This window comes from Strix uralensis, chromosome 12 (genome assembly GCF_047716275.1).
Source record: "Strix uralensis isolate ZFMK-TIS-50842 chromosome 12, bStrUra1, whole genome shotgun sequence".
Taxonomy (NCBI): Eukaryota; Metazoa; Chordata; class Aves; order Strigiformes; family Strigidae; genus Strix; species Strix uralensis.
In genome coordinates this window covers 4441491-4458016 of record NC_133983.1, presented here as the reverse complement: position 1 = coordinate 4458016, position 16526 = coordinate 4441491, and the positions used below count along the sequence as shown (strand labels likewise).

At 39.1% G+C, this 16526-nt stretch overlaps 1 protein-coding gene across 3 annotated transcripts; it reads left to right on the top strand.

Moving 5' to 3' along the window:
* DNAAF1 (dynein axonemal assembly factor 1) lies at nt 1-15150 on the top strand. 3 transcript variants are annotated; one of them, XM_074881598.1, is made up of 13 exons: nt 1-956; nt 1290-1430; nt 1889-2024; nt 4653-4744; nt 5605-5826; nt 6579-6745; nt 7014-7135; nt 7673-7887; nt 9049-9309; nt 9898-10007; nt 12631-12699; nt 13877-14249; nt 14554-15150. In XM_074881598.1, the coding sequence occupies exons 1-13, from the start codon at nt 827-829 to the stop codon at nt 14649-14651; spliced, it is 2136 nt and encodes a 711-aa protein (XP_074737699.1). In that variant the 5' UTR covers nt 1-826; the 3' UTR covers nt 14652-15150. The 3 variants fall into 3 exon arrangements, with proteins under 3 accessions (XP_074737699.1, XP_074737698.1, XP_074737697.1); XM_074881597.1 differs by lacking the exon at nt 1290-1430 and having other exon boundaries at nt 1934-2024; nt 13877-14225; XM_074881596.1 differs by lacking the exon at nt 1290-1430 and having other exon boundaries at nt 1931-2024; nt 13877-14225.
* Nucleotides 15151-16526: the final 1376 nt, after the last annotated feature.

The window sequence follows — 16526 nt, the reverse complement described above, 5'->3', positions numbered from 1 at the left end:
GGGGCCGCCGGGAGCGGCCGCGGGGCCTTGTGGGCCTGCGCGTGGCGTCGCCATAGCAACGGCGGCCGAGGCGGGGAGCGCGGTCGGCAGCGCCTCAGGGGTCTCCGGTGCCGGCGGGGTCTCGGTCTCGGTCTCGGTCTCGGTCTCTCCGCGCCGTCTCTCGCGGTTTACATCTCCTGCTGCCTGGGAGGTACCGCGGCGAGGCCAGGAGCGGCCGCCGACCCCGTGCGCCGGGGCTCGCGTCCGAACGCCCGGCCCAGCCCAGGCCGGGGCCGGGTCAGGCAAAGGGAGCTGGAGGTTTAACGGGAGATCCAGCACTGCGCTCTAGGGCACGAGTCTGGCCCAGAGAGCTCCCGCGCTACAGCAGCGAAAAGTGCAGGGGGGAAACGTGACAGCATCTGCAGTCCTTGTGAGGAGACTAAAACTCGCCTCAGGAGCCCGCCGGCTTGCAGGGGGGCAGCAGGCAGGCGGTAGGCAAGAGCAGGCTGTGCCTCGAAGGGCACCATCGCTGCGTCCTCAGCTCGACACCTTCAAAAGGAAAAAAGTGACTCCCGCTGCTTTGGGAGGCTCTTCGGCCGTGGCCCTCTGCTCTGAGTGAGGTCCACAGGGGGCAGGATTTAAGATAAGCTCTCCCTGCCTTTTGGTATCTTTGCAGTGACTAGCCCCAGGTTGCCAGCTCCAATGCAGGCTTCATAGTTTAATCATACAGGTCTTCTTATCTGTAAGAGGTTCTCCTACTAAAACCTTCAGAAGTTTTGTCTGGGAAAGTTGGACTGTAAATCAAATGCTGACTTGGCTGATGTTTGTCTAAATCACATATCTTAAAATGCAGTCACAAATTGAAGACAAAGGCCTTGGAAGAAAGGTTACTGCACAAGAGGTGTCAGGGGAATCTCTGAATGACATGAGAAATGCAGCTAGCCAAACAGAAAAGGAAGGCAATTCTGTCACCACAGGTGAGCTCATCCAGCTGGCTCGCTAGGATTTAGAGAATTTAGAGAACTTCAGTGACCATAAAGCCTAGACATCAAGTCTGTCATTACTCATCTGGATGTAATATGAGTTTATTCTTTCTCTCAGCAAAGTCACTGAAAATCTTGCCATAACTGAGACTTACTCAACTGCTCTCTTCTTGTGCTTGCTTTCTTTCTGTTTAATTTTCTTCTTGCTGAAGAGATACCTTTTCCTGTGTTGCAATCATGCAGCTAGCCTGACCTCCAAATATTTTAATTACAATCATATTTAAATGAGTTGGTACAATCATCTTGTTTACACTGTCTCTTTTTAAGTATACGGACTACAAGTGCAACTAGAAGGTGCAGAGCAAGAGTCTGAAGAGAAGAGTATTAAAAATGCAATTAATCAAAGGCAGTCTAAAGATGGCTTGAATGAGTATAGCACCAGAGACACCTTCCGAAGAGTGCAAAAGGGTAACTTTGTAGAAGAGCTGGACTAGGAAACAGTGCTTGAGATATGCCATTACTTTAGTCTCTTTACATGCAAAGTTAGCAGTCTTCTTAAACTCAGATTATTGTTAACTAAATGTAATATATAGTAGATGTCTAAGACTGTAAGAATATTGGTGCCAGTACTTTACTGTCACTATATGTTATAATAAGACTAGTGGGAACTACCTGACTTCCAGATCTAAAAAAAAAAAAAATGCAGATTTCAACAGTTTATTTTGCTACTACTTATTTTACTGCTTTGCCTTCTAAAAAAGTTAAGTTTCCTTTCATTAAAGATTTGAGCAAAAATCTTGGTTAGAATACTGCTTTTCTTGAAATTCATATTGAAGTGCTCTTCAATATTTCTCTAAAGTAATTGACAACGTGCCAATTTTCCCTACCCATGCTGTTAAACTGCACTTGTTTTCTTACTTACAAAGATCTTAAAACTCAAGAGAAAGACATGAACTGTATGTCCATAGCAGATCAACAGAACGAACAAAAATCAGATGGTGATCACAAATCGGTAACCAGCTCGTTCAGTCAAAGAACAGAAGAAAAGAGGGGCTGTATAAGGTAATACCTTGTTTGTGGGTGGTTTTATTTAAATCCTGGCATCACTGAAGTCAATGGGAGTTTTGCTATTCTATATGTTAATCTTAATTCATGAGAAAATTTTGAAGATTAACTTGAGAATAATCAATAAATCAGGAATTGGTGATATTTCCAGCATCTGTACAGCTTTTTTTTTTTTATGGCCGCTTTAGCAAACTACATTCTAACTACACGATGTACTCTATTTAATGGTTCTGAAGAAAATTGTGCAAACTCTTGTGGGAGTAATTTGTCAGTAGATTTGACCAGTTCTCAGCATCAATTCAGACAATGCATTGCATTAATTCATCACAATGTAAATATTACAGTTGTGAAGATAATTTTTAGCAGAGAAAATCCAGAGTTACCTCAGGTGGTTAACAATAAGATACAACTCCTTTGTAAGGTCTGGCTCTGATTTTGGTCCAGCCTAAACCAAAATACACTGTGATGGCTGTTCATTAATAGTCGTGAAATGGGATTATTCTCATGTTAGCTCTGATTAAGCACATTGCAAGCAAATAATAAAATTAAAACCCCTATTTGGTACTATTTAATAACATTGTTGAAAGTCTGGTCACGTGGGCTAGTTATGCAGTGATATATAAGGAACAATGAACATTTACCCTCCGTTCCTATACCTGCTTACATGTTGGTGAAACTTCCCAAAGTTTATGTTGCTGCTAACTTTAACATAGCTGTTCTATTAGAGACAGACATGGTCCTTTAAGTCAAGGGAAAGACTCTCACTGAGTTATCAGGAGGTAGATTGGACTGTACTTACTTAGAAAACTTCATTATCCCAGGCTAATCAGCCTGGCACACTTCAGAATTCAGTTCTTAGGAAGAATGATGGCAGAGACCAATAACTGCACATAAGATAATTAGGGTTTTGAAGGAATGTATTTTATGATTCTATAAATTTCTTGAAGATGGTAATAATTTGATTAAACGCTACTACAAATAGCACAGGGAAAAAAAGTGGGATATACTGCAAGTAGCTACCATAGAATAATGTACCTGGGCTGACAATACAAGAAAACAGTTTATATTTAAAGATTTTGCTTGAAGTTTATAAATCTTTCATTCCTTCAGTGATTTATGTCAGGCATGTTTGGCTTGCAGGGCAGTTACAGGCTGACAATCATATTTTATATTGCCTCAGGAACTCAGCTGACTAGTTGACTGCATTACAGTTTTGTTCTTCAGCAATATTGAGATTTTTAGTGCAGTAAGTAAATATATCTAAAAGCAAATTCATTAGGAAGGATTTAACTTTGCTGCCTTTACTCAAGTTTTTTTGTGATTTTGAAAATATCTTCATGTCATGAAAATCTTACTGTTACAGACGTTAGGCCTACAAATACTTATGACCACAAATGCAAAGTTCAATTTGTTAATACAGAATTTACAAGTAGAAAATAATTTTGGATCATTTAACATTGTACTTTTGCAATATTTCTTTAAGTGAGGGATATCTGCTAGAAGTTTTATTCTGACATTTTGTTCTACAGAATCTAATCTTTCTAAGTGGGAAGATAGAGATATTTTCTGCCTTGGAATGTTTTTGCTAGGTGTTTTCCCGATGGGTTCCCAAGTTGCTTGTCTGTAATGTTACAAAATTTTTCGTAGCCCTGGAGACCTTGCCTTCAAAACCAGTGTCCTGTCATTCTTTGCAAAGTCCCTGCTAGGGGACTACCAACTCTATGAAACTGTCGATCCAGTGCTGTCTAGCGCAGGGGCCCAGATAATGGTGTAACTCCTCCCATCAGCTGCTCTTCACTGCGATCCATTTCTGGTTTAACAGTTTGCAGGCCACCAGTGTACTTACTCACCAGGTTGGGGCTTTGCTGTCCTGCTGACTGCTGTCTGCAACTTTGGTCTCGCCAGCCTGAGGGCTTTGTCCCCGCAGCCTCCGCTGTTTCCCACTGTAGCTTTCTGCCCAATGACTCTTGCCGAGTCCTCTGCCCCTGCACTGTTCAGCTGTAGCCCACAGCTTCCCTGAGTAGCCTTTTCTTGCTTCTTGCTTGCATAAATCCCAAAAGGAGTGGAGCTGAACATTAAGCAATTACAGTTGAACAGGTATTACTCATCTTCTTACTGCGTGTCCTAGCCAATCACAGTTCTATATTAAAATTGTCAAGTGCTGTTTCAGAGTCAGCATTTCATTAAAATGTTAGGTTGATAACTATTGATTTTTCTAGTCTGAGAAAAATGTGGCATATTGGCTATGCCACCAAAGGTCCTGCACCAAAGCAGCAAGGAGTGGAGGAAAGAATTGGAGAGGAAGGAAACAGAGTCTAACATAGAATCATCCTGCTCTTTTCCAAGAAGATGGGCTCTCTAATTCCCTACCCACTTTCCTACATACTCTGTGTTTTTTAGCAGAAGAGCCTGGTAACTCACTTCAAACAGGCAGAAATGGAAAGCCACTCTAAAGAAACTACTGCTTTTTTGTTTGGAGTATAGTCTTGTAAAGCTATAACTGTTTCCCTTGCATAAAAGAACTATTAATTGTGTGGCATTGAAATCTGTTAAAAACCCAAAGATTTCAGAATATGCACTGAAATACATTTTTTGTTTTGCTTCTGCTTCCCATAATTATTTTAGAATGACAAAGAAGATTCTGAAAGACATCTGTAAACAGCAGAAATTATATTGGACCCCATACTTAAATGATACACTTTACTTGCATTATAAAGGTAAGATGTGGACATAACTGTTTAGATTTATCTTTCTAAGTAGCATTTTAGCAGAGAATCTATTTTATGGCTCACTGAAGTAGGGTATCTAATAATTCTTTTATATTAGAAACGTAATTTAATTTTATATACTAACAAAATTGTGAAACAAAATGAGTCAATATGAGGGTAGAAAAATTAATTGATTATAGACCAAATCCAATTTTTAGAGTCCTTCAAAAAATCAGTAGGAACCAAGGGATACTTCCCCCCCCCAAAAAAAACAACCCAGTAGCCTCTGAGAAATGTTTTAAAATTCTGGTCTGGGTTGCATTCAGAGGAAAATATATGTATTTCTTCTTAAATGTGTTCATATAAAGAAGCTGTTTTTCAGCTTTGGGGACTTTTTTACTGCCAGATAAAAATGGTCAGGAAGAAAATGAACAGTAAACACTTGCATGTTCTCAAAAACTACTGAAAGAAAAAGAAGTTGTTAGAATGAACATGGATCATCCTCTTGGGATCTTTGAGCAGGTTTTTGCATGATAGTTAGCTGGTTCAGCTTAGCATAAGAATTGTTTTAAATAAATAGGACATGCTAAATCTGCCTTCTACATTTGGCCTTGGTTTTGCTATTTTCTCAAAATGTATTATTTGAGCATCTAAAGGGCTACACAAGATATAGACCAGAATAGGTACCTGTATGTTTTTGCCCTTTATGGGCCAGGTACCGTACCATTAATTCAGTGGAAATAGCGGCAGCAACTTGAGTACAAGTGTTCTCACAGGCTGTTTCAGCAGCACTGGTTTAATGAAATTTACTCTTCTAAGGACTTGTTTTCAGCCAGTGCAATTTCATTTTAAAACATCTTTTTCTGCAGGATTTGATCGCCTGGAGAATCTTGAAGAGTATACTGGATTGAAGTGTTTATGGCTGGAATGCAATGGCTTAACAAAAATTGAGAATTTGGAGGCTCTGACAGAGTTGCGTTGCCTCTACTTGCAACTCAATTTAATTAATAAAATTGAAAACCTTGAACCCTTACAAAAGCTGGATTCCCTCAATATCAGTAACAACTACATTAAGACCATTGAGAATCTCTGTAAGAACTGTTGGTGCAGCATGTTTTAACCTATAATGAGCCCATATTCCTAAGCTTTGACTAAGCTAAGCTATTATTAATGGTGCTAGTTTCAAAGGGATTTTTATTCCTGTTAAAATTTTGCACAGTATCCCATACCAAAGTCCACAAGGCTTCTATTGAAGAGTCAGACCTATGTATTTTGCAATTTAAATAGGTGACAGAACAGAGAAGACATAGTAATTGCTTTCATATGGATACCTAGGACATTTAAGTAGTTTTTCCTCATTTCTTAATACCATCTCAGACCTTAGTGTTGCCAACAGGCTGACAATCCAGTTTTCACCATTTACTTTACAGTTAAGATGTGCTTTGGCAGTTGCAGACATGATTACAAAATCTTTTATGTCTGTTAAAGGATTTATTCCATCTTCAGCAGAAAATAAAAATGAATTCCTCTACATTATCATTTGTGTACATTGGGAGTAATTTGAAACATAAGTCTTGCCTTTGTGTAACTGACTAGTTTGAAATGTAAATTAAAAACAACCACGGTCCTAAAACCAAACAAACTGTTTTTCCCCGGGGGTGAAGAAAGCAGCTTTGGAGGCCTAGCCAAAAAGTGCATATAGCAGAATAACAAATTCAGGAAAAAAGTTCCCAATTCAATATAAACAACTGTTTTGACAATGCAGTTTTCTACTTGCTCCAGAAAACTGCCTGTGAAGCAATGACTCTTACCTTCCTTTCACTGTACTCTTCTTGTCTGACAGCTTGTCTGAAAGTCCTGCAGACTCTGCAGATTGCTCACAATAAGTTACAAACAGTGGAAGACATACAGCACTTGCAAGAATGCCCAAGTATTTCTGTTCTCGACCTTTCTCACAACAATCTAAGTGATCCAAGTGTTATAAATATTCTGGAGGCCATGCCTAATTTGGTAAGCTGAATATAGCTGAGGGTTTGTATCATGTATATGGGTGAATCCCATTAAATGGGACCTGACAAACTACACATTGGGGGGGTAGTTCAGTGCACAATAGGTCGTGGTCTAAAAGAAATGTTATTAAACATTGTTTTTTGTAGATTATCTATAAGACCCAGGATGTTTTATTTACATCATGTTTTTGAAATGATAAAGCAAATGCATATCCAGATTGGGGTTTTTTGCTACTTAACTTTCAAAATTGTTTCCCTTGTTTCTCTAGCGTGTGCTGAATTTGATGGGAAACCAAGTGATAAAGAAAATTGCTAATTATAGAAAAACACTTACTGTTCGACTAAAACTACTAACATATCTGGATGACAGACCAGTTTTCCCAAAGGATAGGTAAGAAACAGAGCCATCTTCTTTACACAGCTCAAATAAAGTCCATTTTTTGTCGATATTGTCACGGAAGGAAAGGAAGACTAACTGGTATAATTTATTGAGGGTGGGTGGCTTTGCGTACAAGTGCACTATACTATGGAGTTCTACATCTAACATACCTAGAAGAAAACATGTATTTTTTCACAAGAGAATTAATTCTTGAACAGAATTGTTCTACGCCAAGTCTGTAGACCAGAGGCAAATCCCAATTTCAAGAGAAACTGAACAGGTGTCTGGAAAAGCAGAGCCAAGATCAGCAGTCCTGGCAGATCTCTGGTGGTGGAATCACCAGCATTTGGATATCGTTGTTTCTTTTGTTGCAATTCTGCATACAGGATAAGATATATGTGCATCCCTGTTGTGTAAGAGATTGTCACTGCTATATGCTTTTTTCTTTTGCAGCTATTTTGTGCTGTTGCAAGCTATTTTAAATTTCTCTCTCATTATAAAGATGGGCTTTTAAAGCTGTATTACAGTGAGCTTTTGTGTTTTCATTAGAGCCTGTGCAGAAGCCTGGGCAGTTGGAGGGCTTGAAGCTGAGAAAGCAGAAAGGGAAAAATGGGAAACCCGAGAGAGAAAAAAAATCCAAGACAGCATTGATGCTTTAGCAGCAATCAGGCAAAAAGCAGAGGAAAAGAAAAGACAAAAGTATATGGAAGAAAGAGATGCAAGTACAAAATGTGAAAATGGAGATGCAACAGACATCCTAGAAGGTTTGTGGTTACTATTTTGGAAGATGTCTGTGTCTGCTTCAATTTGAATGTTTAAAATAAATAAATAGTTCCTAAGTGTTCAGAAGCAGGCTGATGCAATTTTTGGAATATATTTATGAATCTTCTTTTCCCATACTAAATACTTTATTAATCTTAGTGCATCTTAGATTAATCACAATGATTTTAAGCAATCATCACCTTTCTCATTGCTGATGAAACAAAAAACCAAAAAACCACTTTCACAAACTGCTTTCTGTCCCAGTGTTTCAAGCTCTTGTTTCAAGCTCTTCACCAGAGCAACCAGTTGTCCAGCAGGCTTTCATGGGTGGAGGCAGGCTGTTACACCTAAAGAGCAGTATTTCCCCAAAATGCAGAACAGGGCTGGCTTCAATAGGCATGTGGGCTCCAGTAAGATCCAGTGAAAACTGCCTTGCCAGTCCCCATCTAGGCACCTCTCCACTGCTGCGTTCACTACCAGTAAGAGCTTCAGCCTAGAGCCTGCCGCGGTGGTAATACAGGCACTAAGAGGAAGGACTTTAATCATTTGCTTCACTTACTGCCTTTTTTTATGCCACAAATCCTCCTGTCACATTATTCAAGGAGGCTTACGTTTATGACCAGTAATAGGCCCCAACCTAACCTTCCTAGAGAAGTATGCCTGGGTAACAAGGACTGAAGCCAAGTAATAATGCTACAGTGCAGAGGAGTGTTTATCTATCCATCCGATACATTTTGGGGTTTCACAGGCTCTGAAGTCAACAAGTAAAACTTCTGCAAACAGGTAGATTGCATAAAGGAGAGGATGACTTCAGCATTTGTCACTGATCCATCAAAATTCTCAAGCATATATTTAAATATCTAATCGCTGTGAGTCCTCTCAAAGTTAACTATAGATACCAGACAGTTATTTGCTATAGTGTTTTCTCTAGGTGAGTTTTTTGCTGGGGAACTCTATTTGCTGGGGAGTTGAGATGGGAAAACCCACAACATTGCTCCAATCTTGGGAGGACTACTGATCCACAAATAGCTGCTCAAACGAAGTAGGAGCTTTTCATGCATATTTTAGGCCAAACTGTTAAGACCATGTAGTAAAGTTTGGATATTTAGAATGAGTGATGGTAGATTAACTCAGCAGTTTTAATGAACTTGTTTCTTCTCTAGGAGAACCTGCAAATTCAGATGTCAGTGGTGGAAATTCTACTACATCAGAGCCTTCAAATATATCAGAAGAGGGAGAAACTCAAGAGAAGACTGAAAAATTTAGAAATGAAAGTTTTGATGCTCATGATGAAGTGATAACGCTTCTACCAAATAGGGTCGATAACACAGATTTCAAATCTGGAAATATTCCTGCTAGAATTCAAGAGGATGCACAAGAATCAAGTTCTTACAAATGCTCAAACTTCAATCAGAAGGCAGACGGTAATGTATGCAGTGAAGAATCAAACCAAGCTGAGGATGCAGAGACGATGAGCCAAACTCTGTCTTAGTGTAGCACCGCCTCTGCCATGATTCAAACCAGCTGATTCATAGATAAGAACATCCTGATAGATTTCCACAGTGACTAGTTGAAAATCAAGTAGTACTTGATAAAACGTTCTTTAAATACAACAAACAAAAAAAAATTCTGAGGGCTTAACCTGCAACTTCTGCTACAGAAAGGTGGAATTCCCCTTCTTGTGTGTGCCGGGTGTAGCGACCTGCTCCCACAGAAACTGTGCGGCCTGTCTGCCAACAGAAGCTGGATGCCACTGGAGGTGGTTTTGTGCCTTCACACATGGAAGAATGCTTTTGTAGATTTATGAAATACGTTATTGCAAAATGCAAATATTAATTTATACAATATAAGGGAGACCAAGAATATGATGGAAAGACAAAGTACTGGATTCAGCTGTGAATTTTGCAATGGTAGTCAGGTCCCCAGCAGTCTGGTTTTGCAGTACTTGCTGTTGCAATATAGAAAACCTTCTATTCAGTTAGTTCTCTGCAACTGACTTGTTTATTCCTTAGATCTACCAAGAGAGAAGGCAGCTACTGAAAAGGTCATGCTTCCTGAGCTGGATGAATATGCTGAAGTTGAACAGATCAAACTGGAGACACCAGAGAAACTTTATCTTGATGTATGTATTGGATTCAGATTTTGAGAAGTTCAGATTGGGTATTGTCTGCTCCTAAATTAATTCTTATAACGTGTGGCTAATAAAACTATATGGCTATGTTTCTAAGAAAGGTCTACTAGTAAGAAAAGTAAAAGGAAAGAAAGAAAAAACCCCAAAAAGTAAAGTTGTAGGGGTATTTATTCTCTCCAGTGTAGCATGTGTAAAGAATTTACCAGCTCTTCCAAACTTTATTTTGGCCTTAAATCACCACAGACCTTCTATCTGTGATTTCTCTGGAGAAGGTAATGAGTGCTCTCTTTTAAAAAAACAGAAATCACAACAAAAAGAATCTAGTGGATCCATGTGTCCTCTTAGGCAAAACTCAAATGAAATACACAGTAAAAATGTGAACTATTGCAGAAAAAGTATAAGTAAGAAATAGCCACCTACTCATTGTAAATGTTAGCTAGCAATATTCGATATTATAAATTAATTCTCAAAATATACTTTTAGGTATATTTCCAAGAAAAGCAGAATGTGCATTATTCAGGTGTGTAATAAGCGATTGACATTTGTAATACAGTCTTCTATTATCTAGATTTCTATCTGATGATGCAAACATTTAAACATGTTTAACTACATTTAACCATGAGGAGGACATGGAAAATAGACATGGAAAAGACACTGAAAAATACAATCTCACTTTGGAGGAGAACTATTCAATTTGTCCTAAGTATGACACCGCTGCTAAAGTGACGGTGTCAGATTATGACATACTTAGCAATAACAAACTTCTGAGCTATGATTTCCCAGAGCACTCAATATACTCTTTGATCCCTTATACTGCCACTGTTAACTAAATTCTTACTGAAATGTTTTAGAACAGTCTCTTCTATCTTTTCCATGCTCTTAATTTTCCAGGAAAATATTCCGTCCTGTTATCGAAGGGCTCAACTCACTGCTTCAGTAGAGGGCTTACTGCTGCCTCCTCCTGTTTAGCTGTTTTTAATAATAGGGTTAACAAGGATAGTGGAGAGAACTGGAAAAAATTCCAAGTGTATACAATATTATTTTTATAAGCAGATCTTGCAGGGTCTGAAATAAAAACTTTAAATAAATAGTGATACTGTAGGTACCCACAGTGTGAAGATCTCGTGGATTCAATGTTTGTTTTTTCCTTGGTGCTATGTGGCATCATAGCAAGCTCCTTTGCACAAACTTTAACACAGTATAAAAGGAACTCTTCAGCATACGTGCATGGGGGTTTTTCTGACACATAAAAAGTGTGACTAGTCTAATTCTACAGAAGAAAAACCAAACCCAAATCACACACTACTACACATTTCAGTGTTCTCTGCTACTCTGTTCTCCAACTGACATTAGGTAATGGAAAGAGCTTCTCCCAACAATCTCCAATACTTACAGTAGTGCAGATTTTCCAAAGAGACTTAGCACTGACGTAGTAGGGGATGGCTGTGAAGATGCCGACGGTGAGAAGCTCTGGAGGAGCACAATCGTCTTCCTTCATTTCCTGGAGTCAGTCAATGGTATCAGTAGTGATATAAGGGAGCAGAGTAGAGGAGGATTTGTAATGCGGTGGTTGTGACATCCCTCTGTCAAGCAGAAACAAGCTCATGTTGCTGCACATGCCTTGGTGGTGATTGAACTACATTCTGTGTACCTAAACCAGGATAACTTTGACTAAGCAATATTGGTTTGATCTGCAGATGCACCCTGCTGATTGGAATAAGACTAACAGCTATTTCACTTCCCTACTGACATCAAATTCCACCCACTAACTTTAGTCTCAAATCTTAATTTGTACATTTTTAATGCTGTTCTAAAATTGTTTGACTTCAGGATATGCTGCACTAGGTACAACCGCATCAGGAAACAGAAATTTCCTTTGTTAATTTTAATTCTGTAATAATCTTCACCACACAAGACAGTACGGATTAGATGTTCCTGATGCTACCATGCCAAGCAACTTGCTACAAAATCATTAAGCTCTAAAAACATCTAAAACCAAAAGGAGATGCTTTTACCAGTATTGACCTACACTAAAAAAATGGCAAAAAGGTATTACTTTCTGCCTTTGATTTTGTATTCCCACCCTCTGTTTTTGCTTTCATGTCAGCAAGCGATAGTTGTCTTAGGTAATATTTTCTAATGGAAAACTGAAAAGATTTGACCTGTCTGAGGAAAAACAGTTCTCAGCAAGTTTGCGGTTCTATATCCTTAATTCTGAGGCATTCACAGTAAAACATTGTTTTATTAGATCTATTTAGGTTAACAGTTTATTGATAAACAGTTTCAGGTAGCCTGCAGATCTTGATTTCGCTCTTACCCGTAAAGATGGGTTGCAGTTGACATTAAGAGTAGTAGAAAATAGCATTCAGTCTGACATTAAGGTTATTGCCTTCCCATCTGCTGTTTCTGGAGACAGATGAATTTCCCTTTTCCCACATGTGCTTAACAGAGAAAACTGTCATCAGGGAGAAGATGACAGTGTGATATTGCTGGCTGTGGCCTCTTACCCTGAAAAGCCTTGCTTTGAAGAAGATTCCCCATGAGATAGAGATGTCATATTTTATTGGTTACAGTAGCTCTTCCCACTGATTAATGATCCTGTGATTGTCTTCAGGAGCTGCCTGATTTAGAAGATATAGATGTAAATGAATTTCCCCCAGAAGAGGAAATCTTTGTTCAAAAGGTAAGATTCCTATTAATTCCAGTGATGAAGTTTCCCTAAACACATTTTCAAATGTTTTGCAAAGTGAGGATAATACAAGTTGTGAAATGCTGTTTTGGGAGCTGCAGTCGATTATGCATTTATAAACTAAAATGGATGTTTCAGCAGATCTTCTCTATCCATTTGTAAATCTTTTTTTAACTTGATTTTTTATATTATTGTGTCGCAAATACAGGAGAATGAAAACCTAGGATCAGGTAATGCAACAGTTAAATAAGATTAATTTCTCAGCAGCATGTAGTGTTTTAATGAAGATAACTCTTAAAATATACTTGCCCAGTACTAACATACTGCAAAGGACTGAACAGATAGAAGAAATTGCCTGCCTCTGAATAAAATCAGACTTTTGAACTGAAAACACAAAGACGTTCAAACTCCTCTGCTCCACTGCGGGCTAGTCAGATACCTGGCAGTTCATGCCCACATTAGGATTGTGCTGTGCTCAAACTAATCTGCTAGGAAAAGCCTATAAACAGAAATAGAAGAGAAAAAAGAAAAAGAAAAGAACAAATCTTAAACCACAGTTTTGGTTGTCGTGCTGATGTTGACTCATACTTGCCTGTCTGGAGACAGAGGCTGATACAGTACATGTTTTCACAAGTCCCTCCCCAAGATAATGCAAACTTTTCCTACAGTCAGTGTAAGGCATGGAATTTATTCGCTCTTTTGGTCACAGACTCATAATAGTGTTGCAAAATGTCTTGGCCAACAAAGCCTCCAGTTAAAAGAAGATAAGGGAAGGGAACAAAGAGGAGTATTGAAGGAGCACGTGGTAGCAGCTGTCACGCTTCAAAGGCGTTCAGTTCTTAACTGAAGTCAGATGAAGGTGTTAGTCAGGTCCCTCTGTTTGGAGGTAAAGAAATAGAACTGAGCCCACACATTGCTGAATTGCTGAAATAGGTCTTTTTATGAACCGTTAATAGTTTATGGTCAGTTCATGGCTAATGCCTGAGAAATAGTTAACCCAAGATTCATCCACAAAGAAGCAGAGCTATGGGTGAAGCACATCTTCCATGCATTTTGGGAGAACAGCACATCAAGGCTGATGACTGTTATGTGGATCCAAGAGATATTTACCCATCTTTTAGGTTTTACATCTAGAGTGATACATTTCCAATTACGTTTTCTACCTTTACAGCAGAAATATCACCCAAAGATTGAAATAATTTCTGAAATGACAAATGACAGCAATTCTGCATTGGAGGAAAACGGTAAAAGCGTGTTTGAGAATTCTGTAGAAGTTCCAACGGCAATTTTTTCAAATGTGCATAAGATACATAAAGAGCGTGAGAAGGAGCACTTGAGACCCCTTGTTGAAAGCTTCTTTACAGAGCCTGCTAATTCAGAAAGATACCTGGAGATCAAAGATAAACAAGCCACCCTCTCGAAACCCTTGATAGAAGAGGTTATCACTGAGCCCAAGGATAATCTACTATTGTTACCAGTCTGCAATCAACCAGATGTCCCAAGCCCAGGGGAAGAGGATGGTAAGATTACAGTTACCTGCCCTGGTTAAGATTACAGTGACATAGTTAATCCCAGAGAAAAAGATGTGTGGCACATACACACTGAAAGTAAGGATTTGTTCAGCTCTTGTTGAAAAAATTTTCAATCCATTGATAGTTAACAATCACCTCTTCCTTTTATTTATGTGGGAATCCTAATAAATTAGGAATTAAAATGTTATTTTCTCATTTTCTACAGAGGATTTCTTACTGAGTTTTATTTAAATACTTCAAAAAACCTGGGCTCTACATTTCTTTTCCAGTATTAAAGACCACCAGTGAGTTTCATTTGCCTTTATGCTTTTAACAGGGAATGGCAGTGATGGAGAAGTACAGTGTCTGTCCGAGGGTGAAGGATGCCCTCACAAAGCCCAAGATGACAAGAACAGGGAGAGTGGATTAGATTAATCACTTTGAAAAAAACAGACCAAATCTGGAGCACAGCGCCTGGCTGGCTGCATGTGGTTATTCTCAAAATGCAGAGCTCAGCAGTGGGAGCATTAGTTAAAACTGACGTAACACTTACTGTGATATAAACCCCACCGCCCTCAACAGGAGGAGTTAGAGTTTCAGTCAGTCAGAGGCTGCGGGGCAGAACTAGTGGTTGTGTCAGCGTGAAAAAAGCCCGTAATCCCCTGTAACCCACAGGCAGCGAGTGCCTTGTGCTCCCACTGCCAGAGCGGCTCCGGGCTCTTCAGGGCAGCCAGCAGCACCCACTGCTTTGATAGTGAGGGCACAAGTGGTTTAAGGTTAAACTCCACTCTCATGTCATTTTTTTCCTTTGCATCCTTCTAGAAGTTACTTACTTAAACGTTTATATCTTTGGGTTTTATTACATACATAGTTTCAATGCATAATGTAATGTTTCTGTCATTTGAACTAAATAAAGATTCTACTTGTGACCACATCTATTTTAACTTGTATCATCTCCTTCCCAATATTCATCATACCAGATGGACTTCAATGACAAATGGAGATTGCTGCTTAACATGGTATTTTATGGATCTAATATTCATAGATATTATGATTGTTTATGCAAAACCAGATGTAGAAACAGCATCCATGCATGGAAAAATCTGGTTTTAACTTTTAGGGCAATCTGTGATGAAGCATATACTTATATCATGTTTCATTGTGAGGTGTGTCTCAGTATCTGGATTTTGAATATATCAGAAAAATAACCAGCCAGTCAGTAGTGGCAGAAAGACAACTTTGGTGTAAAAAGCCAACTAAAGGAATCTTCTTTCATTAGCTTCTCTCTTACACCACAGTGGTACTCTTGTGCCAAAGTGAAATGGAAGATAACAGCAGCAATGCCTCAGCCAAGTCCTCTCCCCTTCTTTTATTTTTCCCTCTTCTCCCACTTCTGAGCTAGAGAATAAAATTCGAGGAAGTCGAGATTGCTTGAGAGCAGTGCTTCCTCTGCGACACTGCAAAGGAAGAGTTGGGGAAAACGGGCAACTCTTGGCCAATCCTGCCGAGGCATTAACGGCTCTCACTTTCTTAATGCAGAAGCAGCTGTGCTAGTCAGTTAAAAAAACAATTGTACACTCTTAAAGCACAGCATAAGAGTTGGCCTCATCTTCAAGGGCTGACGTTTTTATGATACAACAAACAACTGCAACATCAGGAACAAGCTAGGCTTTAGGTGACCTCACTTCATTAAGCTGTACCCGTTTAGGATGTCTGTTTTCATATTTCTATAAATCTTTAATGATTTGTAGTAAATAGAATTGAACAGGTCTTGCAGATGTGCACATTTAAAGAAAAAAAATACTACTATGAGCTTGTTGAAAAGCTGTATTTCCAAGTAGCTGGGCTTAGGTGTCATCTGGTGGTAAGAGAACTGGTCCTAACCATAACATGAAATAATCATAAAAGCCCTCAGGGAAGACAACACAATTGATTTAAACTTCAGCCATTTTCCACCTTCCATCAGTGAAAACATGCTGGTAAAATCCTTGGCCTCCAGGACAGGGCAGGAGGATGCGCAAAGGCCTGTGGAGAACAGGCTTGTCTGAAAGCATCTTCATGGGAATCTTCTCTTTAGAAAGCCACAAATGCTGCTAAAACATTTGTGAGCTCAGTCCTAAAAATATCTGCTTCCTTTTTCTGACAGAAAGCTGGATAAGGACTACTTTGAGGGCTTTGGGTTGTGCATTTCCTGTGCTGTGTTTTAGTGCCTGTCCTGGTACCCCCTTACTACACTAAGAACAAATAAGCAGGAAGGACCATATTATCACATCACACTTAAAGAAAAAATGTTTATAAACAAAAGATTTT

Coding starts and splice junctions, on each gene's coding strand:
- DNAAF1 (XM_074881598.1), top strand. CDS start 827: ATGCAGTCACAAATTGAAGACAAAGGCCTTGGAAGAAAGGTTACTGCA. Junction 6,746..7,013: donor TGGAGGCCATGCCTAATTTG/GTAAGCTGAATA, acceptor TTGTTTCTCTAG/CGTGTGCTGAATTTGATGGG. Junction 12,700..13,876: donor AGGAAATCTTTGTTCAAAAG/GTAAGATTCCTA, acceptor CTACCTTTACAG/CAGAAATATCACCCAAAGAT.